General features: G+C 45.8%; 1 protein-coding gene across 2 annotated transcripts in view; it reads left to right on the forward strand.

The window, feature by feature from the left end:
- SNX25 (sorting nexin 25) overlaps positions 1-26,468 on the forward strand; it is a 1,900,476-nt gene that overhangs the window by 1,018,347 nt on the left and 855,661 nt on the right. For both annotated transcript variants that reach the window (XM_069631510.1, XM_069631509.1), the window contains exon 6: positions 18,976-19,046. In XM_069631510.1, coding sequence (XP_069487611.1) covers positions 18,976-19,046 — 71 coding nt within the window. The remainder of the gene's footprint in view (positions 1-18,975; positions 19,047-26,468) is intronic.

Below are 26,468 nucleotides of genomic sequence, written 5' to 3' on the forward strand. Positions count from 1 at the left end.
GGCATAACCTGTAAAAAAAAAAAAATCTCAATTGCAACTTAGTTTTCCATCTTATTAATTATACAATCCTAAAATGCTAGGAAAACATGCACAGTGCTTCTGAAGCCGAATGGAAAGAAACCATTCCTTTTATCAGTGTGCAGTTTATTTTTTTGAAAGGCTTCAGAGAAATACTTTCTGTTTCAGAGGTGGCTTGCAATTACATCCATGTAGATAAAAATCACAAGAAGCCTTCTGGTTTCTGTCAAGTACCTGACCTTTGCACTGCACTCTGCTCTAAACCTGTGCGTTAATTTACCCAGGAAAATAATAAAGCTGGCGTATTTACAAGATTTTCATGCGTAAAAAGGCCTGGTACTCTCCTTATCTGGAGCCCTGGGACTATGCAAGTCTTCTCACCTTCGGCTGCAGCTGACCCCATACCTATCACCTGTGGTGTAGCCCAAGGCTCACGTGTTTCGCCAACTTTGTAAAACATCTTTACAAAGCCCCTGTTTCATGAATTGGACCGTCTGGGTGTCACCTACACTAACTACGCAGATGACACCCAGATACTCCTATCTCTGACGGGCACTTATGGCTTAGACGTACGACGCGTGAACGAAATCTACACCATCACTCAGGCATGGATGGCCATTCATGGCCTCTGCCTAAATGACGACAAAACAGAACTCCTCCTAGTAGGTTCACCAGCTAACTTAAACAAACTAAGCCCCAACTACTCAGTGTTCAATATAGATGGGAACAACATTCTAATTGCCAGAGAAGTAAAAACTCTATGCTTTTACTTTGATGCCACATCTAACCTTAACAAGCAAGTTTATACTACCGCCTCTGCCACGGCCTATACAGGCAAACTGATAAGAGCATGCAGACACTTGCTGTCCTCATAAAGCTGTCTCATACTAGCCAGAGCACTTATATTGTCCAAACTGGACTACTGTAATGGTCTCCGCTTAGGTGCTAATAAAACTGTACTGAACAAACTCCGGATAATGCAGAAAAACGCTCTTAGAGCTGCTCTAAACATACCTAGAAGGGAGAATATCTCAGCCACTTGAAAAAACTGTAAATGGCCATCCATAAAAGAAAAGATTGAACTCAAAGCACTATACCTCACTTTCAAAGCACTGAACCATACAGCCCCCTCGTACCTTACAGAAAAATTCACCCTGAGACCTTCCACACGTATCACAAGATCTTGTGACACAACCTGCCTGTTGGTCCCAAGATATAATCCGGAGGATCCAGCTTCCCATTCTTTGACTCCCAACTATGGAACACACTCCCTGCTGACATCAAAGCTATCCAAGTATTCTCCAACTTCATGTTATCAGGAGTAAACCGCAGACCCAAATGGCGTTCTTGAAATATGCTTGTGCACACATGTGTAATGACGTCACGAGCGCGATGAAAAAGTGAACAACTCACGAGTAAAGCGACGAAGCCAAATGCTTCTAATATAAATGCTGCAAAGAGGTTGTAGTCCTTATTTAGAGTGAGTGTACTTCAAAAGAGGAAAGGCTTAAAGCATTCAGTTAATACTTGCCGAACAAGGTAGTATATTAAGATACATTAGATGTCTGTGCGGGATATAAGCGTGACTAAAGGTACCCAATACGCTTGTAGAGCAGCGAAGCCGAGAGCTTCTAATGTAAATGCCGTAAACCAGCAGGTGGCCTTATTTGAAATCTTATTTGAAATGTGTTTAAAGAGAGATGATGCTGACTGGCCACCAAGGGGCGCACGGATGAGCACCCTTCCTGTGTGAGCTCTCCCCTCGTAGGTCCGTCATGTGAGTTGAGCCCCCACATTACACCCCCCCCCCTGGATTTATAGCGGTGGTGCAGATGTCGGAAGACCCCCTCCCCCCCACCAACCTATGAAAAACCTGACCAAAATCGGACTCGTCATTGAGGAGCTGCGGACGGACTCCCGCTGCCGGTGATCTTACGAGTGAGTGTGCGGCATCCCGTCCCCCCTCCCCGCACACCCCCAGTGGATATCCTGCTGCGGCCCGCAAGGCGCAACATTGGTGGGGTGGGGGACCCGGCGGCATTGGCCTGGTGAGCCCCCCCAGAGGAGCCCCTCTCTCGAACTCCGCCGGGGTCCCCGAGGCGTCGCTCTGCCAGACGGGCACTGTCCCCGGCCTCTGACCGCATCGAGCCCGCGACAGGCCTCCATCCAGGGCGGCCACTCCAATCCTTGTGGCTGTGCCCCGGGTGCCTGTCTGCGCCGAACGCCGCTGCGCGCGCCTGCCAGAGCGGCGGTGTGAACGTAGCCCTGAACGCCCGTCTCAAGGGTGCGCAACCCACCCCCCCAACGAACACACGCCGCAGGGGCATGGAACTCTTGGACACCCTAAGCCCTGCATATAACCCCGAAAGCATCTGAATCACGTAAGACACTCTTTTGAGGGATACCCCCACCCAGGACCCTTCTGGAAGCACAACGCCCTGCCCTAGCCCTGCAGATTATAAATAATGTGGGCTGCCTTAGTGAAATGAGCAGTACCCCGGGTCTGAGTGTCAAGAGAAGCCAGCTAGGAGGACATAGGCACTGCTTACTCCACATCAGTGGCAATAAGGGGTGCTCCCCGTAAGCCTATACTCTCATATGGCGCAGGACCACCCCGGCCCTCTCACAAGCATCCCAGAGCATTGCGGCCCACCTCAGCTCAGCAACCAGATAGCCCTCATTGTCTGTGGTTCCCCAGACCTCCGGTTACTTACGATAACCCACGAGTTCCACCAACCAGTGAAAACTGTACCACAAATAGTCTGTGCATGGGACTGCGATTCCGTATGCCTGTCCCCCTTGTGAGACGCATCCTCAGACGAACCTCCCTGAAGATGAGCCCTCCTGCACTGCAGATCGCCTATTAAACCCCACAGGTGTCTCTCCAGCCCCTTCACGAGCCTCACAAAGGCCTGAACATTTGGACCTGCCCTGTTCCCACCAATCCACGCTGCTACAAAGAGGATAAGGCCCCCGACTACGGGGCGTGTGCCTCCTCTACCCCAGGAACCACTCTATGGATGCAAAAAGTAGGCTTGCCAAATACACCTACGCCCCAATCTCCCAGGCCCCTGAACAGAAAGCAATAATGTCAACAGATGCCGCGGAAGCGGGGGCTGCTGCCACCAAAGGGGACATTGCTACATTGTTATGTGAGATAAAGACCTTGGGAGCCAGCCTAGGTGGTAAGATCAACAGGATTACCCAGAGAATGGACAATTTTGAAGAGAGATTAGAAGGTGTCGAGAACAATCAGGCCTCGATTGACGCCCTTGAAGCCCAGATGGACACGAGGATTCTTAACATTGAAAAAAGGGAGGAGGAGATATGCCTAAAATGGACGATTTGGAAAACAGAGAAAGGAAGAATTCCAGAATTCCAGAGTCCGAGGGAGAAACTGAAGACTCACTGAAAACCACGATACATAACATAATAAAAATTTTAATGGCAGATGAAGAGATAGACGAGCCCAAAACTGAGCGGATCCACAGGGCGGTAGGGCCCCCCAGTGGACCACGCTACGTCCTCGCAAGATTCCACCGATACCAGGACAGAAACAGGATCCTGGCAAAGGCCAGATCCGGGGACACGCTCACATTGGGGGGGGGTGCTCAAATCACTATCTTCCAGGACCTATCGTCGCTCACGCTGGCGTTGTGGCGCCTCTGCAGTCCCTTGACGAAGTGGCTCAAGGAACAGGGCACGAGATATAGGTGGGGATACCCTTTCTTCCTCACGTTTGAACACAGTATATAACTCGTAAAATCGAGCATCTACAATTGGATGCTCGATTTTACGAGTTATGTAATGATACTGCCAATGTGGCGTCTACACTTCTTTGATACGGGTTACCAGTTTCCCATTTGATTACTCGAACGCTCCATTAGCACAGACAGCGTGTTTAAGAATACTCTATTATAATTGACTTACGTTTGCCTTGAGAACGACCTGCCTGTCGAAACACGTGTCGGCTGTTTCTGTTTCAATTAAAGCATCAACAATCTCAACATTGTGCCTTACTGTTTTGAGTGTAAAACGCATTACCACCTGACCTCTTCCTTTACCAGAGATAAGGAAAGACCCTGAGGTAGACCCAGACAGAATGAAAACAGCCCAACAAAAAAGGGAAGAACTACGGCTCTTGGAACGCGACCAGGTAGTACGCAAACTGCAGTTTTTAAAACAGATGTTTTATGAAAAAGGAGACCAGGCCGACACTCTTAGCCGTTAGCTCAGAGAACAAAGAGCAGAACGCAAAGTAAACGAAATAATGGAGGACTCCGCCCCCTCTGCACCATCCCAGAATCATTTGCCAATTTCTATGAGAAGCTATACACCTCTGAAATAACCTCTGGCCAGTTAGATATAAACTCTTACCTATCCCGGATCACCATGCCTACAATAACACATGCAGAAACCGAGCTCCTCGATTCCCCAATTATTGAACAGGCGATCCAAGATGCAATTCAAAGGTTAACACTAGGCAAATCCACGGGGGAGGATGGTTACACTGCTGCGTTCTATAAAACTTTCACTAAGCAATTAACACCCTTCCTAACGGAACTATTTAACGAAATAATAGAAACGGGAGTGGCACCAGACTCCTTCAAAAAAGCACTGATAACAGTGATCCCCAAAGATGGGAGAGACCCTAAATATTGTGGATTATACCGCCCTATTTCCCTCCTCAATCTTGATGCCAAAATCTACGCGAGGGTACTAGCGGCCAGACTGGAAACACTAATGCCCCGCCTGATCCACCCTGACCAGGTCGGGTTTATATTGGGGAGACAGGGAGCTGACTCCATGCGCAAAACATTACACCTCATCCACGTGGCACACAACCTTCCCAACGACCCTGTCCTACTGTCAATAGATGCAGAAAAGGCCTTTGATAGAGTGGAGTGGGATTTTCTGGGAGCAGTCCTGCAGAAGGTTGGAATAGGCCCAAGAACTAGAAAGGGAATACAAGCAATATATACATCCCCCAAGGCATCGATAGTTGTCAACGGAGAATACTCCAGATTGTTCGATCTTAAACGCGGGACTAGACAGGGTTGCCCCCTCTCTGCAATCCTATTTGCTCTTTCATTAGTACCCCTGGCACAAAAGATGAGAGCAGACCCTTTGATAGAGGGGATGCGGCTAGGACCAACAGAATACAATGTAGCCCTCCATGCAGACAATATTCTCCTCCACATAACTAACCCCTCAGGGTCCATCCCTCACGCCCTTAAACTAATGGACGAATATGGTCAATTCTCCGGGTTTAAAGTAAATAGGACCAAGTCCATTTTGTTCCCCCTTCAGGGAACCGCAGAAGTAAATGATGCCAAGTTTCTCCCGTTGGCCCTTAAGCTGGAACATTGAATTACCTATTTGAAGCCAATTTTCCTCCACTCCTCCAGCGATTCGCTGCGGATCTTAAAAAATGGAATAAACTCACGATCTCCTGGCTCGGCCGAATTAATGCAGTCAAGATGGTTTGCCTTCCCCGTTTTCTGTATCCCTTCCAAATGTTACCGGTTGAAATACCAAAAGAGATCTTTATTGAAGCCAAAAAGGATTATGGTAAGATTCATATGGCAGGGGAAGAAAGCAAGAATCCCATACAATACACTAACACACCCCCAAGAACAAAGGAGGGGTTGGGCTCCCCGACCTGAGCACTTACTATAAAGCCGCTCAGCTGCACGTCCTGATCCCACACCTCACAGACCATAAAAACCTACAATGGGTCCAAAAGGACAATCACTATCTGTCTCCGGCCACAGTATCGGAATGGCTATGGACTCCACAAAAAAGGGTACAACAGAAAATCAAGTGCCACCCAATGCTCCCTCTAATTATTTTTCTCTATGTGCAGAACTGGTTGGCTGTTGTGCGCACATTATTTTCCATGTGTGCAACTGACTGAGGAAAGCCACTTTGTGAGCTATCGTCTGTAGCGCTCACCTGATTCCCACGGAGGCGCCGGTCTTGGCAGGATGGTGTCTGTGACTCGAAAAGTGAAGTGCAGGACTCGATTGGCTTCCGGGGCTGAGCCTCTTCGCACTGTGTGTCTAACTCGAAGAGTGAGATATCTGCAGGTGAAAGAATATGGGGTTAATGATCTGGGGTTGTCGGGTATCTCTCTCCCTTTCCCTTCCTCGCTTTTCCGTGGAGCCCCAAGGTCAACGTGCTCACCTTAGATAGGTGAATGCTGGACTCTCCATCTGCGTCTGGTGCAGGGTGCCGTTGCCAGTTCCTTCACTGGGTGAAACGTAGGCCTCTTGACATCAGAGGATTGCTACCGTCGTTAACTGCACGAACGGTGAGTTTCCGGACACCTTTTAAGTCCTTACAGTCTTTAGGTGCGTGGGCACGTTAATGTGGAACAGGGCTCTGTATAATGCTTTTTCTATTTGTCTTGCAGGGCTCTTGAGGTAGAAGATGGTGTGAAGAAAGCCGAAGTTCGAGCCAGAGTCTTGGAATGAAGCGCTTGGAAATGCGTAAGTAAATGCCGGTTGCCTGCTTTTCAAAAGCTCGCTAACTGTCTCTTTTCCCTTGCAGTTGTGAGTTCGGGTGTCGAAGAGGCGCTGGAAATGCCGGAGTATTTTCAGGCGCCCTATTGTGGCGGGCGCGATGGCGCGTAAGTAAAATACCTGTCTAATGTCTCTTCTTTTGTCTTTCAGGTGCAGGATTGCAGCGTTGAAGAAAACCGGAATTCGCGGAGTGCCGGTAAGGAATTCCACACAGGAATAACTATGCTTTTGTCTTCACAGGCGGAGGAGCAGCGTGAAGAGATGGTAGCTGCCGATGGATCAGGTGAGGAAAGCGCTGCGCGTGAAGGTTGCCGTGCTAACCTGTTGTTTCTTGTCTTTGCAGGTGCTACCGAAGGCTGGATACAGGAATGGTAAGCGTTTGTTCTTGCAGGTTCAGGATCGGAAAGAAGAAAACTGGAACAGACACGGTGAGCGTTCTGCTGCAGATGCAGAATAACGCGAAGCACGTTTCATCAATCGGGTGTGGTTTAAATAGCCTTGGAGTGATGAGGCGTCTTCCTCCACGGCCTCGCCTAGGTAAGAAAAGAGTTCCTGTTCCAGAAGAGTTCCAGTGTTGTATCCAGGGAGTGGAGCTTGCCCCACCCAGGTAAGAAAGTAGTCCCGGCTCACAGAGGATTCCTATGTGGCTGGTAAGTAAGCAGCATGGTCTGCTGCAGGTAAGTCCACCCAAGCATCTTCATACAAATTATGAGCCCGGCGCTTCCAGTGCCGGGACCAGTGACTTTGGTGAGCCTGGTGCCACCGGCGCCAGGACAAGGTCCAAAAGGTCCCAGTGGGGACCGGCTGGTGCCTAGGATGAAGGTTAGGGGCCTGCTTCCAAGGACGTTGGGCTGGTCCTAGCTCCTTGGAAGCAGTGATCATGACATCGTCACAGATCAGAGTTTGGAAAGGAATTTCCTCTTCCCAGCCACTGGAATTCTTTAAAAATCTTGCAACACTTTTTCCAAACACATAGGCTAAAATAAAATATATCTTATGTGATTATACAGAAAACTAAACCAGTTCAAGCCTTCAATATCTGCCACAGTACCTTGCAAACGTACTTCTGTGCAGAGAATAATTTCGGCCTCATTACGAGTTTGGCGGTAAGTGGTAAAGTTGGCAGTAACTCCCTTACCGCCAACTTTACCACTATGCCAAATTACAATTCCAAATCCTATGCCAAATCCTGGAGGTAAATACTCCAACTCAACGCTAAAATCAGCAGAATTTCCATTGCGGTAATTCTGCCAAAAAAGAGACATTTAGTCCAATGGACTCAATATGAATGGGGAATTACACCGCCACCACCAGTTGTAATCCAGCGTAAATTCCTCCGGACCAAGTGGCAGTAACAGTAATTCATTTGGGTGGTATTCTGGCAGATTTACGCCAGGATACCGCCCCAAGTCGTAATGAGGCCTATGTTTTATGGCACTGGAAAATCACTCATTTGTGTTACAAAACACAAATATCTCTTGTCTTAACTGATGTGGCTGTCAAGAAACTAGGAATACATTTGCCGATGGATTAATGGCAATCAAAAGCAATGTGTCAAAAATATGCTGGAAGGAGTTCAAGTGCCACTTTAATGACGTAATTCAAGGGCCAGGAGAACATGCTTCTAATAATTTGTGTAAGGATGATAATTCTATCGGAATAACTGCACCTTAGAATATGATGATCCACAATTCTTTTGCCTCTGCTTACTATTCACATTACGTTCTCCTGTCGGTAGTGATAACACCAGCCTTAGAGTTAAGAGACATATGCACCATGCATTTTTTACTCCCTAAAAAATAAAATGTGCCTAACAAAAACGAGATACAATGAACATATCATTGCTTCAACCCACAAAGCTCCACTAATATTTTTTTCGAATTAGTGACCAGTAGAGCAGTGGCATAGGAAGGAACTCTAATATTAATTCCTGATCTCAAGAGGAATTTTATGGGGGAAGAACATCTTTTAATAAGCAGAAAGTATCCCTATCGGAAAAGCTAATGGCTTTTTTACTCCCAGAAAAATCATTTGTCTCCAAGTAGGGAGCAAAATCTGATTAGAGCCCTGCTTCTACCCCTGACATAAGGAGTGAAATGACAGGGCACATAATAAAGTGTATCGTTTTGCCCACCCTTCCACACCACAGCCTAGATAAAATTAAACAAGAGCCTTTCTGGGGTTTATTATGGAGCCCTGTTGAGGAAAATCACACATATATGCCTTTTAAGTTAATTGCATCAATTCAGAGACACAACTGATTGAGTGCCTTCTTCTGTAACCATGGATCCCTCTTCTGTAATTCTTTGTGATCAGTTAAATAAGCTGCAGGGAGATGCTAGAGACTGCACAAACAGAACACATGGCTATATTGAAAAGCCCTCAGCAGTGTAGCATATAAAGAAAAAGAAGGTGTTGTTGTCTAGATGGGTACTAGTATTTCAAATCCTTTAGGAAACACGCAACACATTTCCTTCAGTGTACTGCCGAAACGTCTGACTTGGTGTTCGAAATGTGCTGCTTTATCTATCACCTGCAAGGAGTGATGCTTCCACCCATACCCTTCCCTGGCCCCTGTGCTTGCCTCCAATACTAGTTTATAGAGCACTGTACAAAAAGTGAGGAATTGTAGCAGTAAACACTCACTGGGATATTTGCAGACCCACCATACTTTGCAAGCAAGGCATATTTAAAGGCCTCACCATATAATGTGCTTTTTAAGAATGTCATGACGCTGCATGTACGCAATACTTTTGCAGTGCATACAAGATTGATTGCAACATACCCCACCGTTATATCATTGTGTAGGATTACACAAGTGCTCAGTGAAACTGTTTTTGTATAGAAGCAAGTTACCATATAATGTGTGAAGGTCTATGCCCAAAGAACTCTGAACACTTGGAAACAATGCAGATTGTGTGAAAAGCATTCTTCTGTCTGAACATCCGGTGCCCTGATACTATGGACGAGTAATCCCAGGGATAGTCCATATCCATTATCCCTTCTAGGATAAGTAAATGATATTGCAATGTTGCTCTCTACTTATAGGGTAATGTTAGTAATGCTAAAGTCGGAGACGCTGAGCATCACATTTGTCTTTTCAAAATCTTTAGAGGGCAAAATAATATTTGAGTTTTATAATGCGTTAACTTACAAGGGGGCCACTTCAAAGCACTTACGTGACATATGCACAAAGAAGAGGAAGTATGAGATTTGGTTACACATCCAAGTAGCTTGCTTACCTACAGTCAGTATCTGATATTTGAGCTGGTAGTTTGATTATATAGTGAGGGTGATGCTTTTGGTAAGGCACGAGTCGCAGAAATTCAAGAGAGGAAGTGTCAAGGTTGTTCGACGTATCTTATTCCCCTCTCAGGCAGAAGTTCGAGTCATAAGATACACGTTTGGTAGAGTCAGCTTTAGGAGTCATGGGTGGGGAGGGAATATTTTTGGTTAATGTATGCAGGCATATCTTGGTTAGATTCTTATGTTCATGGAGCCAGTTTTTCATATTAGTTTTTAACCTCTTGTGTTGTATTTTGCTGTTAGGGATTTTAGGTGCATAGAAGTGTAATTAAAATGAGCAGAATATCAAGACTAGTTGCTTATTTTAAGAGAAAGAAAATGTCAGATAATTGCTGTGGCTTGTGCCTTATTAAATCTTTTTGTATAGGTGAGAATTGTCTGTGTGCGCTGCTAAAAATCTTCTGAGCAGCACCCAGAAGGAAGCTGGGCAAGCGCACATGCGCGCAGCTTAGAGGGAACATTGGTGCCACTCCATTCTGAGCACCATATGGAGTATATGGCGTACAAGCAAAGAAATACGCAAAATCGCCACCTGGCCGTCCCCGCTTAGTCACTTATGGTCGCCCGGCATAAACAACCATATACCTGACGTGGGTAGGTTCCAAACATGGTATGAGGCAGGCTTGGAGAGAGTGGGACAGCTGCAGAAAAAAGACTTGTTTATCACGCTACCAGACCTGACTGAGGCGCTAGGTATAGGCACCCTATCCACATTTCAGTACATCCAACTGAAAGGGGTCTTAACAAAGGCAGAATGGAGAGACGAACTGAACAGAGACCTTACCCCATTTGATAAACTCTTAGACTCTAAATCCGAGATGAAAGGCCTCATATCTGCGATGTATCAAGAATTAATAGCGGCAGGTGACGGATCAACGGAAACCCTGAGATCGAGATGGGAAAAAGACTTTGGGGAAGAAATACACCCTGACCAATGGGAAATAATGTGTAGAGCGGCCTCCAAAACGTCCATATCTAGTCAATACAAACTTCATGCCATCAAACGTCTACACAGATGGCAATACGACCCTATAGACTTTCTAAAATGTCCCAAACAATGGTTCCAACATGCTGGAGGAAATGCGAAGAAATAGCTAGTTATTGGCACATGGGGTGGGGTTGCCCGCACATCAAAGTATTCTGGAATGAGGTCCTGGGGTGGATTCATGAAATAGAAGGTATAAAAAGAGACGCCGACCCCTACCTAATACTATTCGGCCTGGAAAAAGATGAAGATGAATGGACCAGAGTGAAGGGCATGACCCCCCACCTATTGCTAGTGGCCAGGGCCCTATTGGTGATTAAATGGAAATCTACAACGGTGCCCGGAAAGAATGAATGGATAACTTTAGCCACAAACATCTACCTAATGGAAACAATAACCGCCTCTCTGCACGGCAAGGCTGCCCAATGTGAAGCCCTATGGATGGACTTTAAAAACAAAAATTTCGCAACAAACTCTGAGTCCCAATCTGAGGAGCCTCCCAGGTCCTGATGAAAATGCAAAACTGGACAGAAAGCAATGGAAGAGAATTTACAATAGGTGGTCTCAGAGCGACCAGACAACGGAAATGTGACCAAGATACTTTCGATGTCCCCACGCTTTTATAACACTCAATAGATGCGTGCTCAATCAAAGAAGGGAGGGGGGGTGGGGGCGGTAGAGTTTCTTAATGATGGACACACCCTGAAATAAGCAATGTAACATATGATGCGAAAGTCTTTTGATGTAATGTGTACTGTCCTTGTCATCCAATCATATGCTTACAACGTGAATCTTATCATGTCTATTCCATCTTGTTTGTTCCTTTGTTAAAACTAATAAAATCAAATTAAAAAAAGAAAGAGAGATGATGCTTAAAGCATTACGTAAATATTTGCCGGACAGGGTAATATGTTGAGAGACATTCAATATGCCTATAGGAAATACCCAATATGTCTCTAGTTTAACAGCATAATTACGGGATCATTAGGAAATGGTGTCATAGTTAATGTGCATATATGTTTTGAAATATATTTGATATTTAAAACTGAGTATACTCGGTGCAACCCCAAAGAGTACTGTATCTATATCATATCAAATTCAGTATATATACCTTAACTTATGCTTAACTCTGACTGAGGTTTTACACAGTTAAGTAGGTGTGCATGGGAGGTGAGTGCCCTTGAATTCTGGACAATACGCTAGTTATTGGCGACTTTCTGTGCCAGTGCTGCTTTTTTCTCCCATGCACCCTCAATTAAGGTAAACACTTTGACCATTTCTTTCAATTGTACATTAAACTGGTGTGCTTCCTAGCCATATACCTTCTTGGCATCTCTACTATTGCTGCGTTTTACTGCATCCATAACATTGACACATACTGTGATGTCAGCGCTGTGCAGCGCTATGACGCCATCACGTGCATGGTCATGTTTATTTGAATAGCGGCCATCTTGAATCCCAATTTCCAGATTTCTCGGACGCGAGAGTCATTTTAGAGGATTTTCTCATTTGCAGCTCAAACATGTTATCTAGTAAGTATTTTCCTTATTGAGGAGCAAATGTTCTTTATACCATACTGGTATACTGTGTGGCATACATAATCTTACAGTCCCCTTTCATTTAATTTGTAGATGGCACCCTACAACTAACTTAACTTGGACCGTAGTGTCTAAATTGTTTTTTTTTCCCTTGGTGAACAAATGGACATTTGAAATTGTGCCCCTGCTTTCACTTGCACATCTTCATGGATATTTTGGACCAGCAGTGAACGTAGTAACACAGGAATAAATTGCTATTATTACGGCCTGATTGTAAGAAGTAAACATGTGTCTTTTAATGTGTATGAATAACTAGGTGCAAAGAAATAATTATTTCAAAAACATTTCTGTTTCCCAGTTAAAACATATTTTTACTCGCTTTTAAAATACTCTCATTAGGAATTGGACTTACATTTTTACTCCCGAAAAATCATTATACTCCCAACTTTAAAGAATAGGGAGTATGATACTCTCACTTCAATATCTAATCTGGAGCACTGATGAAGACCTTCAAAAACAATACATAACACAGGCCTACCTCCCACAAGTAGCCAACATGTACCATGCGCAATTGGACTCCTCCATTACAAAAGAAGAAATAGAACAAGCAATCAACTCTATGCCCAATCCCAAAGCCCCTGGTCCTGACTGCTTGACAGCGCTATTTTATAAGACATTCAAGGCCAAGCTCATTGCTTCATTGACTTCGCTATTTAATTAATTGCTAAAATCTAGCACAAACGCAGAGCTCATGGGGGAATCCTGGACAATTTTACTCCTAAAAATCAGGAAATGTGCGTCTCTATATGATTCTTACCATCCAGTAGCTCTCCTTAATCTAGCTACTCAGATATACGTAAAGGTCCTGGTGACCAGATTGATGGGGTTCCTCCCCTCGCACTTGATCAAACAGGTTTAATCAGTAATCATAGCATTCAAGATAATAGCCAAAGAACAAATTGAACTTCAGAGGGCTGCAAAGACCCCTTGACCCCTTCTGACTTTGGGCACCTATAAGGTCTTTGATAAGGCCAAACGGGGCTTTACACAGTTAATCTTACAATTAGCCATATTTGGTCCTTGTTTCCTTACCTATGTAATGGTTAACTTCCTAAATCCATGGACAAGAATCTGACTCCATGGATATTATTCCCTCAAATTCAGATCTCCTGGGGAACAGAGTTGTCCTTTTTCCCCGCTTATCTTCGCCCTAATACTGGAACCCCTAACGAGGATGATGGGCTCAAATCCTAACATACAGGCAATTAAGATTAATCACGACAAGCATAAAACTGCGCTCTACGCAGACAATGTCCTGTAAACCATGACAAACCCCATACAAACTTTTCCTGAGGTACTTGAATAGCTCAGATCCGTCCAGGCCACGTCAGGTTTTCAGATTAATTATACTTAATGTATGGGATTTGTAAGTGTGCAGAAGTACTAGTCTGACACAGTTTTGGCATGTTTGTTGGCAAATACTTTTAATTGTAAAAGTAAAGAAAAGGCAAAACCTATCTTGCCCTATTTCTATTAAGGATTGCCGTGCCTCAGCAAAAATACTACAGACTTTGTCAGGATGTCCAGTCAAATAAAATATCCACCGTCCTGTGTCCAAACCCATTTTTGTCCCTTACCTAGTTTTTCCTTAGTGTTAAGTGTGTTTTCTTGATCCAGAAGGAGGCTTCTCTCACTGTGGATATGGATTTGATTGTTCAGTTCCTGATGAGAAAACACAAGTAGTGATTCTTTAACTAAGAATTTCTTGATTTTAATTACTCTTCCAAACATATACACAGTTCCCAAATATCAGGGGGGAGTCCCTTCCTCTGCTCTCTCCAGTTTACAAATGTAGCATCAAGTCTTGTCCACTGGCCTGCCAGATTTGACTGTCTATTTCCAAAACACAGTTTCCAAGTATCACGGCAGAGTCTCTTGCCCTGTCCTTTTTCCAACTTACAACTGTCGCCTCAAGTCTGGTTTCATTAGACTTGACTGTAGACCTTAGAATTCCAGAAAATGTCTCTTCTTTTGGTAGTTGGTCCTCGACCCCTTGTTTTAGCTTCTTGCACCGCTTTCCCCCATACATGTGTCCCAGACCCCTCTGGGTTGTCTCCGGATCTCTGTGACTTGTTCTGTGGCTTGTTTCTGTTTTTTGTGGGTCCTTGACCCCTGTTACGCTTTCGCGAGGCTCACCAAACTTCAAGTCGTTCCCAGAACCTGGTACGCTGTTCTGGTGGGGATTCCCCGACTTCCTATGGGTCCCAGACCCTGGTATGCTGCTTCGACAGGACCTCTTTCTCTGTCACTTAATGACCAATTGCACAGACCTGGTGTACTCTCCTGCCGGGTACTGTTCCACATAGAATATTTCTTAAAGTTCCTTCCGGCTTTTGTAGTTTTCTTTTTCCCTTTCTGTCTCCAGGGATATAGGTACATGTTTCTTTAATCTGTTTGGCCCCTTCCATGCCCCACCATCCAGCCCGACCCTTTCCCTACCTTTGGGAAATGTTTCATAGTCTCTGGTATGTCTAGGCAGGAGAGAGGAGCTCTGCTGTTGCGTCCCCGCTCAGCATCCTGTCTCGGCGGCTCTGCAGCAGTAGGCTCTCTCTTGGGTCCTCGACTGCGTACTTCTGCTTCGCAGGTCGGTTTTCCTCTTTCCCCTTCACCGGACAAGGTCCTGCTTCACGGACCTAGGGGAGACACTCGTGTCTCCTTGAGAGCATCTCGTCCTCTTCTCCACTGGTCTCTCGCCACGTGGCTCTCTCCTCCATGGCTGGCTTCACAAGGTGCATAGACCTCCTTTGCTTTTTATCGCTGGAGCTGCCTCTAGTAACCTGTACCGTGTATGTTGTTTCTGCAGTGGGCTTTTGCCTCTGGTTGATCTTCTTCATGCCAGTGATTGTATGCACTCCACCTAGGTACGCCTCACTCTTCCTCGGCCCAGTATGATTTCTGTGATTGAAGTTCTCTCCTCTATAAGGTACATAGAGGTGTGGGGGACCACAGGGGACAGAGTGGGGTGAGAGGAGAGAGGGGACTGAAATGGAGGGGGTGAATATCGTGTTCTCCCAAGGCTATCGTCACTGCTCCCGTCGAGGGCTTCCTCTCCCATGAGATCCACCCTCTGAGTACCACCCCCAGGGGGACTATCAGGTAGCTGCCTCACACCCTGGCCTCATGGGAAGGTGCTCCCCTCATGGAAGCAGTGACGATACCCTGGGATTCGTTGCAGATTGAATATCACTGAATTCCCAACTTATCTGGAGCCTTTACAACAAAATTAATATTTCAGTGGGAGAGCTGGACTATCTTACATTACAGATTAGAACTTCCCACGGGACAAATTAGGCAAACCAGGTCTTGGTCTGGTCATACTGGGGCCATAAAGATTAATACAATTCCCAGGTTGCGATTCATGGCTTCTGCCTTGCCAATCAAACCCCCAGCCCAACCTATTTTATCACTCATCAATCAGATGTTGACATTCACTTGGGATGGTTGCAGACCAAGGGTCAAATGTATACTACTTACAAATCGGTTTAACAGAGGCTTGAGTTTCCCTAACCTTCACAGATGCATCCTGGTGGCCCAACATCTTCATATACTGATCTTGCGCTGTAGCAATGAACTTGCTCGCTTGATGGAGGTGACACAATCCACAACCAAACTAGCCTTGCAGGATCTACCTCATATCGACCAGACATATAGAAACAACCTTGGAACACTCCTACCTACTGCACGATCTTCTCTTCATTTTTGGGACAAAGCTGTTAGACTATTGGGGATTAGAAGTGGTTTGGGCCCCTTTCCTCAGCAATAAGTAATCCAAGCTTTACTTACTTCATAGAATGGGTAAGAGGTGGGCTATATGAATTTTCGCAGCTCTACAATGGATGGGTCCCCCTCACCTTTGTGGAATGCTAAACTTGAATGCAGGTCATTGAAAAAGAACGATTCCGCTATGCACAGATAATAATAATTTGCCACTTATATAGCGCTACGAACCCTCAGGTATCTGAGCGCTGCTTATTATTACCCATGGTATGTGGTGCTCATTTATCAACCTCGGAAGGATGAAAGGCTGAGTTTGGCCCCGCCGGGATTCAAACCTGCGTTAGCAGGCTCTGCATGGATGTCAAAGCGAACGCTCTGGCTCTGCATGGATGTCAAAGCGAGCGCTCTACTCGTTGTGCCACTTGACCGGCTGATCACACGCTGGATTACAAATCTGGAAGTCCAGTTTGCATCTGCCAACAGCATTAGAGCTCACAACAAAACATACAATTCAAAAGGGTAAGGCCTGTAAGTTATACCGACTGCTAGATAGATTTGACTCCTCCCAAAACGTCCCCTACATGGTGGCGTTGGAGAAAGACCTTAACAACACCATTACAGAGCAATCTTGGGGTAAGATCTGAAAAATGTCCCATCAATCTTCAAGTTGCATTTCCAACGGGAAGGCCCCTTTAACATTCTTAATAGGTTGTATATGTATCTGACTCGCTTTTATAAGACAAACTAATCACGATCACCTATGTGCTGGAGAGGATGTGGGGGGAGAGGGAACATGTTTCACAGTGGTGGTCTTGTAAAAAGGCTAATCGCTTCTGGAAGCAGATTCTGATATTAAAGAAATCACTGGTGTCCAACCGCCCTTTGACCCCTTGCTGGTGATTTTGGGTTTACATTCTTCTGAGAGCTCAGTCTTCCTTGATCACACACCTACTGACAGTAGAAAGCATAACATTAGCAAGGTACCTGTAATCTATGGTGGTGCATGGTGTGTGAAGTTGGAGCCGCTGAGAAAGTAACAGCTGCCATATGAGGCAGTCTCTCATGATATAGCCAGAAGTGGGCTCTGTTTCAGAGCTTTTGCTCCAGTTTTCTTCAGCGGGTTATCATACCCGCACTGATAAAATACTTTTCGCTGATATGATCACCTACCTATAAAAAACGGGCATCTGAAGATCTACACTAACGACCCCTGCCCATGCTGAGTCCTTCCTTGTGCTTAGAGCCACATGTTGTTTGGAATCAGGGGGCCAGGCTCCAATATAGAGCTTGACATTTATAAACCCTGGACTTACATTTAGCCTGACCTGAACATAATTTAGAGTTGCTGAAACCTGATGAGGAAATTTAGCTTCATTTAATTTAAATATTGTGATGCACAACAAGCACAGGGGGAGAAACCGTTTCTGGGAAACACCCGAGCCACAAGTGGACGCCCAGAGAGAATACTTACCTGCTGGTGGCAGGCTAAGAAAAGGAACCGCAACGCCTTTCCACGCCGGGACCACACGGAGTGAAAGACACTGAAGAGTGTCAGAATGATGAGATGAAGAGAAGGCAACAGCCATCCCGACGAAGTATGGTGGAACGCTAAAGGCGAATGCCAACCCAGTTACACAGCCCTATTTGCAATACAGGTAACTGGGAGAGCGGGAGACCTGGGGGACAAGGAACAGATAACAAGAGGCAAAGTAATATGCCTATTAATAACCAGAGCGGATATAAGGAATCGAGTCAGTTTTCTCATCCCTGTGAATACATTTCGAAAAGTGAGGATAACAAAGGGACTCAGCCTACTTGTCCCAGTGAATGTGAATACATTGAGAAGAGTACGAATCACACCTATAGTATACTGCAGTATACTCGTCCATGTGTTTGTATAAATAATAAGAGGAAGACTTGTTCACAAACTCCACCAATTGGTCGAAGTGAATGGAAAGCCTACACAGGGAATGAAACAGGTCACCGGGTACATTACACAGATCCCAGTGTAAAGACAGGGATACCACAGGGGATAACCAATAATAATCACGGAGCTATGAAATTGGAGGAACTAGTGTCAGAAAAAGAACAGTTTCCAACAATAAGGGAGAGGAATAGAGTAAACAAATATTCATTCAGAGGTCTGAGCGCCCAGAGAAAGTAACTTGAGACTTCAAACAAAACCAAAGAGACAGATGTGAAAAAATACCTTGAAAGAACTGGTAAAGAAAATGGCAAGAAGATATATGAACATTCCATACTGAGATGCATTGCTGGCAAAGCAACCCCAGGTGAAGGGAGTCATTCTTCTGGTCTTTATTTATTTAGTATAAGGGGTAGGGTCAGTAGGAAGTTTTATTTGGATGGAGGACACAGACAGACTTATTTTGAACCCACAACGAGCACCCTAGTTTAGTTGTACTAGGTAGGGAAGTCCTTAGAATAGGGAAATTTAGACATTTTCTTTATTGATTCAATAAACATACTTTAAAATGGAAAACATTGGTCTGTGTCCTTCTTCTGACCTACCACATACCTTATACTTGATTAATGAAGCCTAAACGTGGAATAAATGTTTGTAAATTGCTTTTACCTGTCAAAGGCGCTGCAGACATTTCCATATATGCTCCAATTTTAGCTTTTGTAAATCTGGCATATGATGTAGCAGGTGTCAATCTGAAATGCTTTTAGCATCTGCTGATTTTCTTCTGTGCCTCTAAATTCTGCCAAATCATATCGGTTTTCTTAAAACCAAAACTGATTTATAACTTTTTTCCCCAAGAAGATTAAGACTCAATATGTTGTCTGGATCTTTTGTATTTAACAGGTATCAGATTGTCGTGGAAATAATACAAGCAACTACAATTGGCACTTTTCCCCAGATGAAGAAGCAGAAAGGTAAGAAATGGGTTGAACAGGATGCTAAAATGTGTTTTAGCCACTTAACTGGATGACATTTGAAACAAAAAACTGTAATTTTTTGATTGTCTGAAATGCGTGATCAACCGTGTTTAAAACATGTTTTAAATGTGCCATTGGAGAAGCACAATATAGTATGCACTATAGTCATGGAAGGTTAATTGTGATGGAAATTGTATTTAAAAATGTTTTTTCCGTTTCTTATGGTGTTTTTTGTATTGAAAACATATTATATTGAATACCATTACACAGGGCCAGTAGTCAGGATTGATATGATATGATAAGTTATTTAAGTTATTTTTAATGTGCTTAATACCCAGAGGTTTCTAAGCTTGGACCCAGGTATCGAACCTTTGTTGCTCTGTGCCGTCTTGCTTCCAAGGCGAGCACATTGCTGCTGAGCTATCCTCCAGAGACGTGGGAGATTTGGACCGAGCCCCGATTGGAAAGGCCATTGGGGGAGTCACCGTGGGCCCAACCCAAAATGTCAGGCAAAATGCTCACCAACCCATCTGAATTGTTGCCAGCAGCATCAGCGCATCACAACTGCCCGGTATGTCTCCAGGCCAGTTGCTCTGGCGCTATTGCTTCCTGCTGCCTTCTCCTGTCCACTCCCGTTCCTCTCCTGCTTGGCAGCACCTCCATGGCTCTCTAGCTTGTTGTTGGTTCCATAGCCAGGGGCTGCAATCTGCTTTCTTTCTATGCGCCTGTTCCCTTCAAACTGGCATGTTATCCTACATCAAGCCGCCTGGTTGTACACTAGCCTTGTTATGCAATCCCAGATTTCTTTCTGGGGGGTGTTGGCAAGTCTTTCCCTCGACCCCTGCCTGCTGCTCATGACACCCCTCTAACCTGCCAGCTTGCTGCATGATCTACTGCTGCTGAGAGGTTTGTCCTCCGGCTTGGGTTTTCTTTTTGGGTCTCTGGGAGTCATTTTTCCCTCTGTGCAGTCCAGGTGAAGAGGTTGCGACTTGAAGGGGCTCGAGTTTGCTCCGAACAGGGGTCGAGCCACCGGTAAATTGGATGACTGACAACAGGTCTAGGACAGTTTAACACATCCCACAGCTTTGCACGTGTTTGGTGCCAAATTGTCCCAATAATATTGTTGGGAAGCGGGGGCGATCATCCTAGGCTCCTAAGAGGTTCAGGGCGAGGCAGAGGCCTCGAAGTGTGCTGTAGATGCTTGGGGAGAGGGGGGTGTTGCTAGAAGCTCATTATGGGAGACTTGGTACATGTGTGGGCCTAGGCTGTATTTGGAAATAGCTGCCATATTGAAATTGAGGCCCAATGCTGCACTGCAGCGAGGCCCAGGCCACGAACGTGGAAATATGCGGGAATAAGTTGTAACATGGGAAGCAGTGAGGAAGGCCAGAGATTCATAACCCTTCCATTGTCTCATGCTGCCAGCATTCGTATGCTAGGAGGAATGCGCCCTGCAAGGCCATGAGGGGGATGAGAGCTCCTGACAAACAGTTATCCCACGAGAAGGAGAGCACGAGCCTCCGACCTTCCCAGTCCCAGCTTTAAATTATGGCTCGCAGATTCCCCCGTCCCAACACCCCAGCATTCCAAGGTATCCGTCATTTCCAGAACACCGACCATAAAACTGTGAGATCACCAATCGATCAGAAAGCAGGTGCCAGGAGGGCCAAAGCAACAAACCCAAAAACCAGGGTGGGGAGCTTTGGAATGGCGCAGACGCGTCTGGGATCGAGCTGGGGTTTGTAAGTTATAGTGACCTTGAAAGTATCCTCTGCACCCATATCTGCAGTACCAGGTGCACACTAGGTTAGCGATAGAGGATGCATTGTTTTCTATTTCATAATTGGCAATTACATGTAGCGTTGTGTCCGATGACGCACCAGAATGAGCCCACGTGGAAGAAGATGGAGAGGAGGAGATGGGATCAATGGCTTGGCATCCCTTATGAAGCAAGTAGCCTATGTATAGGGTCGCACCAACCAGCCATTAAGATTTGTAAACTATGTAACTTACGTCACTGATGATGCTGTGTGCTCTTTTAACTTGTTGGTTGTGCTGATTTTGCCAGAGAGCTCCGTGACGGCAGAATTCTTTGCTGGCACATACTTGTCTTTTTATATAAATAAACCTTGTTCTCCCTGCAAGAGGTATGCTGGGCCTTTTTCCCTACTGGGTTGTATTTTTTCTGGTGTGAGCGTTGAGGGGTTTCTCTTCAGTATCCCTAAGGGCAACATGTGCAGCCATATTGCTTGGTAAGAGCTGTATTTCCATTAATGCTAAAATCTAACATTGCCAAGTGTAAATGATGCTAAAAGGTTCTTCATATTTGCCAAATGTATGTGTTTCCAGTCTGTGAACGAGGGCTCTTCTTCACCACTTTGGGCATAATCACAACTGTTCCCCACGCTGGTTTCTGCTCTCCCCAGGCTCCAGAGGCTCTGCTCTAGTCTGTGGCCACCTGCTTCTTTCCTAGCTTCTTCTCTTCTCTCTCCAGCCAGCATCGAAGGAATCGTCTTCCTACTGCCACCAGCTAATAACTGAGCCCCCGAGGGTTTATAGGGATTTGGCCCTTTCTTCCAGTCTCCCTTTGGTGGAATGGGGGATCAGATGTGGTTGTTTCATATTGGGAACTTGAGAATCGTATTCTCTGGGCCTGGTTGCATCTGGACCACAGCTTTGAGATCCCTGGCCACCATATTGCAGTTCTGAAATTCCCTTTGTTCTTGAGCTGCTAGCTGACACTCTTGGGGACATCTCTGTCTAGTTAAAGGTCCTCCTCTTGGTTTACATGCATTTGAGAGCAGCTTCACCCGCACTAGGGGACCCGAGCGTGCCAGACCCGTGGAAACACTGCTCTGTTTTTTTCTTAAAGTGGACGGAGTATTGACCTCTATCCTATGACAAAGTGCCCATTTTGCGACCCTCTACCATCCACCAACGCGGACAAACAGGACACTTTGTCACAATACCTATTACCACTCTGTGGCCTAATTCTATGAGGCCACAGGCGGTACCTCTCTGAGCTTTATCTCCATGGGTTTGATCTTTTGGATGCAGGCCTGAACCTGTACCAGACTTTTGCCTTCCTGCTTACTTTCCTTATTGAACCAGCAGCAGTTTAATCAAGTGTGAGGCAGTCATAGTAATATGAGAGAGACAGATTCAGAAAATAAAATTTTAAAACCTTTAAAGTTTCGGGGTTGGTGTAATACCTAACTAGCCCTAGCTGCAAAGGGATTTTCGCTGAAATGATGCTTCTAAAGGCCATCGCCGTCCGAAAGTCCAAATAAAAAAGGCCTGCCTGTGTCTAAACCTATGCTTGCCCTCACTATGTACAAAAATGTGTTGGGGATCTTTTGTGAAAATGGAAAGGTAAGTGGTTCAACAGAAAAATAGGGAAACCAGTGTTGGTTTCCAGGTGGCTTTCTTGCCAGGTGTGGTTTTAAGCTTATCAAAAACTAGTTCAATCAAAAAGGGCTACTTGCAAGACCTTTGCCACAGGATCCTTGCAGTGAACTCCAATACCTTCAGTGCCCTTGAGTTCCTTGGGGTTCCCTTCCCCAAGCTTCAGTCTTTTCAACACTATAAAGCAAACCAATAAGTCTCCAATTTAGCCGGGCCCCCTCTCAGGGTTCCCTTCCCCAAGCACAGGCCTCGTCCAGCTTTCAACGCTGTAATGCTGGAAATGCATTGGAGGGACAGGGCCTCCATGTCCTTTTCCTGTACTCCCTTATGTGTGTTCTGTGTTTTCTGCAAAGGAGTCCAGTTGGGACTCCTGGCAGTGCAGCTCTTTCTCTTTTTGGTTGTGGTGAACAGAGACCCTTGGGATACCGTTATGGCACCCATGGGTGGAGGTACAACCCTGTAACCCTAGTGTATGTTTTTGGGCACCTATGTGTGGCCCACAGCGCAGAGTATGGGCTGGTGCCAACTCCATGCTGAATCTGACAGGTGCTCAGTGGATTCCCGATAGGATACAAGATGGCCCCTGTTGCTTCTTGGTTTCTATTGCCTATTACCTTGTTTTCCCAAAGTTCTGGGAAGTACTGACTCTGTCCCTTCCCCTGAGTGGCTGTTGGGTGGAAGAACCATATATCGTATTGTGGGGAAGTCCAGGCAGACTGTCTGGAGCCTTCCCAGTGTCTATATGTTGTGGGTACACCCTTGGGGTGGGACCTGAGTGAATAGAGTGTGTGGCCAATATACATTCTGTGTTATGGGTGTCTGATTTCTGTGTTTGTGACTCAAAGAATAAGACTCACATGAAAGCACTGTGGTGTGCTGAAAGGCTGGGTGCTTGCCCCAATCGGCATTCCTTGTTATGGGTGTCTGGGTGGTAGTGAATAACCTGAATGCCTTTGACCCTGATTGGCTGCATGCCTGCATGAATGCCCTTCTGTCTGATATGTATATCTGGGGACCTCTCACTTCCCAATTTGTTCAGAAGCTGAAGTTGCAACTTTAAACTGCTTATTCTTGAAGCCCTTCTGGAAGAAGAAAAATGGCTGCTGCTTTCCTTCATCCAAATCTAAAAGCTGTCGAGGACTGATCCAAGAGAGGACCTGGCTAGGAGACCTGTCCCCAAGCTACGAGGGAACATCGTGCAGAAGCGGACCATCATCGAGGCAGCCTGGAAGCCAGTTCCGAAAGGCTGTCGACCGGAGATGGGGTCCACCGAGAATCTTAAAGGGAAGCATCAAGACATCGAGGCCTGAAAGTCCATTGCCGTCGACCAGGGTTCGGAGGATTTCTGTAACCGCTGGAAACCAGTCGTGCAATTTTGCCTAGAAGCAGGGACAGCTTGACGCTGTTCTGGTCAACGACCAGAGCCGCACCGCTCCACCATGCATAAGAACATTCAACGAAGGGCTCCTTTCCCATAACTGTCGAAAGCTTTCGCGCCGGCGAAGGTCAAGGTCATCGACAACCGAGGAAAGTCCGCCGGTGGGTTTCCCGCCACCCGAAGTCCACAAAGACGCCGACAAGTGAAGTTCCGAAATCCAGCCCGTGGTGGAGTCTCGATCGCCGAAGTTATCCCGACGCCTGCTGCTGGGCCGACATCACTGAGTCTTCTTTGCGGTACCAAACTCTTTGCACCGAGGTGGACCGCAAGCCTCATCTTCACAGGGCTTCCATGATTGATCGTAAAAGCACCTCATAGGTCGAAGCTGCAGTCTCGACGCAAGTGTTCATCTTTCTTTGAGGAATCTCGACACCCTGTGGTTTAAAGGGAGTCCACTCACAAGGGATCTGTCGACAAACTGTCGAAGAAACTCTTCTAACTCGGGTACATTGGGGTAGTTGATGTTTGACCAGGAAACAAGACTCTTTAAACATTAAATGGACTTAATACTCTTTATTACAGGTTGCCCAGGTGGGGGATCCTCACTCAGAACTGTCTTACTAGCCAGAGAACCATTCTGCCATTGTTTAACCCAACTTCTCTTCCTTCCGATAATCTATGCTGTTGCACATTGCTGAATGATTTGTATGCCATTATAACTGCCAGCAGTTGATGCATTTTAAAGGAGTTAATAGCTAAGTGTGGTACCACATAGACATTTTTATATATGTTCCATATTTGAATTGCCAGATTACAAAGTGAGTTATTAATTGCTGTATGTATCTTGAACCTTATTTTCTATATAATGAACTGTTGGTACATACCATGGTGTGTGGACATTCCTTTGTGGGGGTTTGGGGACTGCACTGTACTTAAGAAGCAGCCCGCATCACCCCCTGAGAGCTTAAGCCTTGGTTGCTCGTCCTTAGCTACCATATAGAGAACCTTGGCTGGGGTACTCTGTTGCCATATAGAGGGCAGGAGTACAGATACGCCCGTCCAGTCTTTACCAACACAAAACAAAATATATCTAAGTTCCTTTTTGCTTACTCAGGGTGCCCTTCCCCAGGTTTAGGTCACTCTAATTCCAAAGTCAGCCTGTCAGTATTTGCCTTTTTCTTATTTACAGCTTTTCTTACATACATTCTTTGCATGGGGCAGAATCGGAGGCTTTCTAAAACGCCAGGCTCTTTGCTTTTCCTCAGCGCGAGCACGCTCATCCTTTGCCCCTCTCTTTATTGCTCACTTGCACTTTCCTTGGTACCTTTTATCTTCAGGTGTTTATTGTGCATACTTGCTGTGTCTTTTATTCCTTCCACTTTGGGATGCACACTTGCACTGTTCTTCTCCACTCTATACTCTTTCTGTGCCTCTTGCACCTTCCTGCATTAGCGTGCTTCTTTTGCCCTTGTGTTTCACTCACTGTCTTTGGCTGTGCCCTCTTGCACTTCTTTTCCTTTGCCATGCATCCTTGCACCTTTAATACTGTCACTTTCCGTCTCTGTGCTCACTCACACCTTTTCCTTACTTTTTGTTGCGGGCTGCTTGCCCTCTCTTGACTTTCTTGTGCAGCCATGCACTTACCTTTTACTTTGGTTCTGTCTGCTGTTAACTTTACATCCAAACTATTTGCCCACTTTTAAATCTGTTTACTTTCTGTCCTTTTATTTCTGCGCGGCTCGCACGCATCGTTTACTTGCTTTCTTTTTTCCTACTTTCTGCTTCGTGCCGTCTTATCAATCTTGTTTTTCCTCCCTTTCCCGCTGCAGCCACCCGCACGCTCCTGGGTGTCTTTCTATTTGTCATGCAAAACTCAGTGGGTAGTGTAGCGCTGGTGGACGGTCTCTCCCGGATTCTTCAGGTCGAGGTCCGGGTCTCAACACCTGCACCTCAGACACCCTTGGGCCCGGCACATGGCCCAAGGGAACGAGCACTTGGACAGGTCCCAGCGGCCTTGCTCTGGCTCTCAGGAGACAGGGCTCACCAGCCACGCTGCAGCCCTCCGCACACACCGGGCCAGCGTTGCAGCAAACTGCTCTCCTCCAGATCCTCCTTCCTGCAGCTCCCAGCTTTGTGGCTTCTCTGGTCCAAAATGCTTCTCCAGCTCGCTCATCCATCTGTGTTAAAACACACCTTTTTATAGTGAGAACCCAGTCAAGTGTAAATGGTCCCTATTAACTGCCTGACCCTGCTAGTGGGACAAATGGGATTCTTTCTAGGGTAGGTTGACCTTACTTTCCCCATGTTATTCCTATGGCTAATCTTTACGGATTTTAGTTGCCTCTTCCTCGTCTCAATATCTGTTGGAAATGGGGCGGGGGAGTAGGGGTGAGATTGGAGATACCCCACAAAGGCTGAGGGATAGTAGGTTGGGGTATTTATGGGACTGGGGGAATACCTGTATCATTATAAGGTGATTGGTAAAGGATAGGTGAAACCATGTGAGAATACCCTTTCATCCTATCGGGTGGCAGCTGCCAAATATAAACAGCCTATCTTGGATGCCAAGCGCACTAGCTTTGATAACAGTATAGACGGGCGAAATCCAGCCAGAAGGAACTATTCACTATTTTGAG

The sequence above is a fragment of the Ambystoma mexicanum genome, chromosome 6q (genome assembly GCF_040938575.1).
Source record: "Ambystoma mexicanum isolate Mex_15411 chromosome 6q, UKY_AmexF1_1, whole genome shotgun sequence".
Taxonomy (NCBI): Eukaryota; Metazoa; Chordata; class Amphibia; order Caudata; family Ambystomatidae; genus Ambystoma; species Ambystoma mexicanum.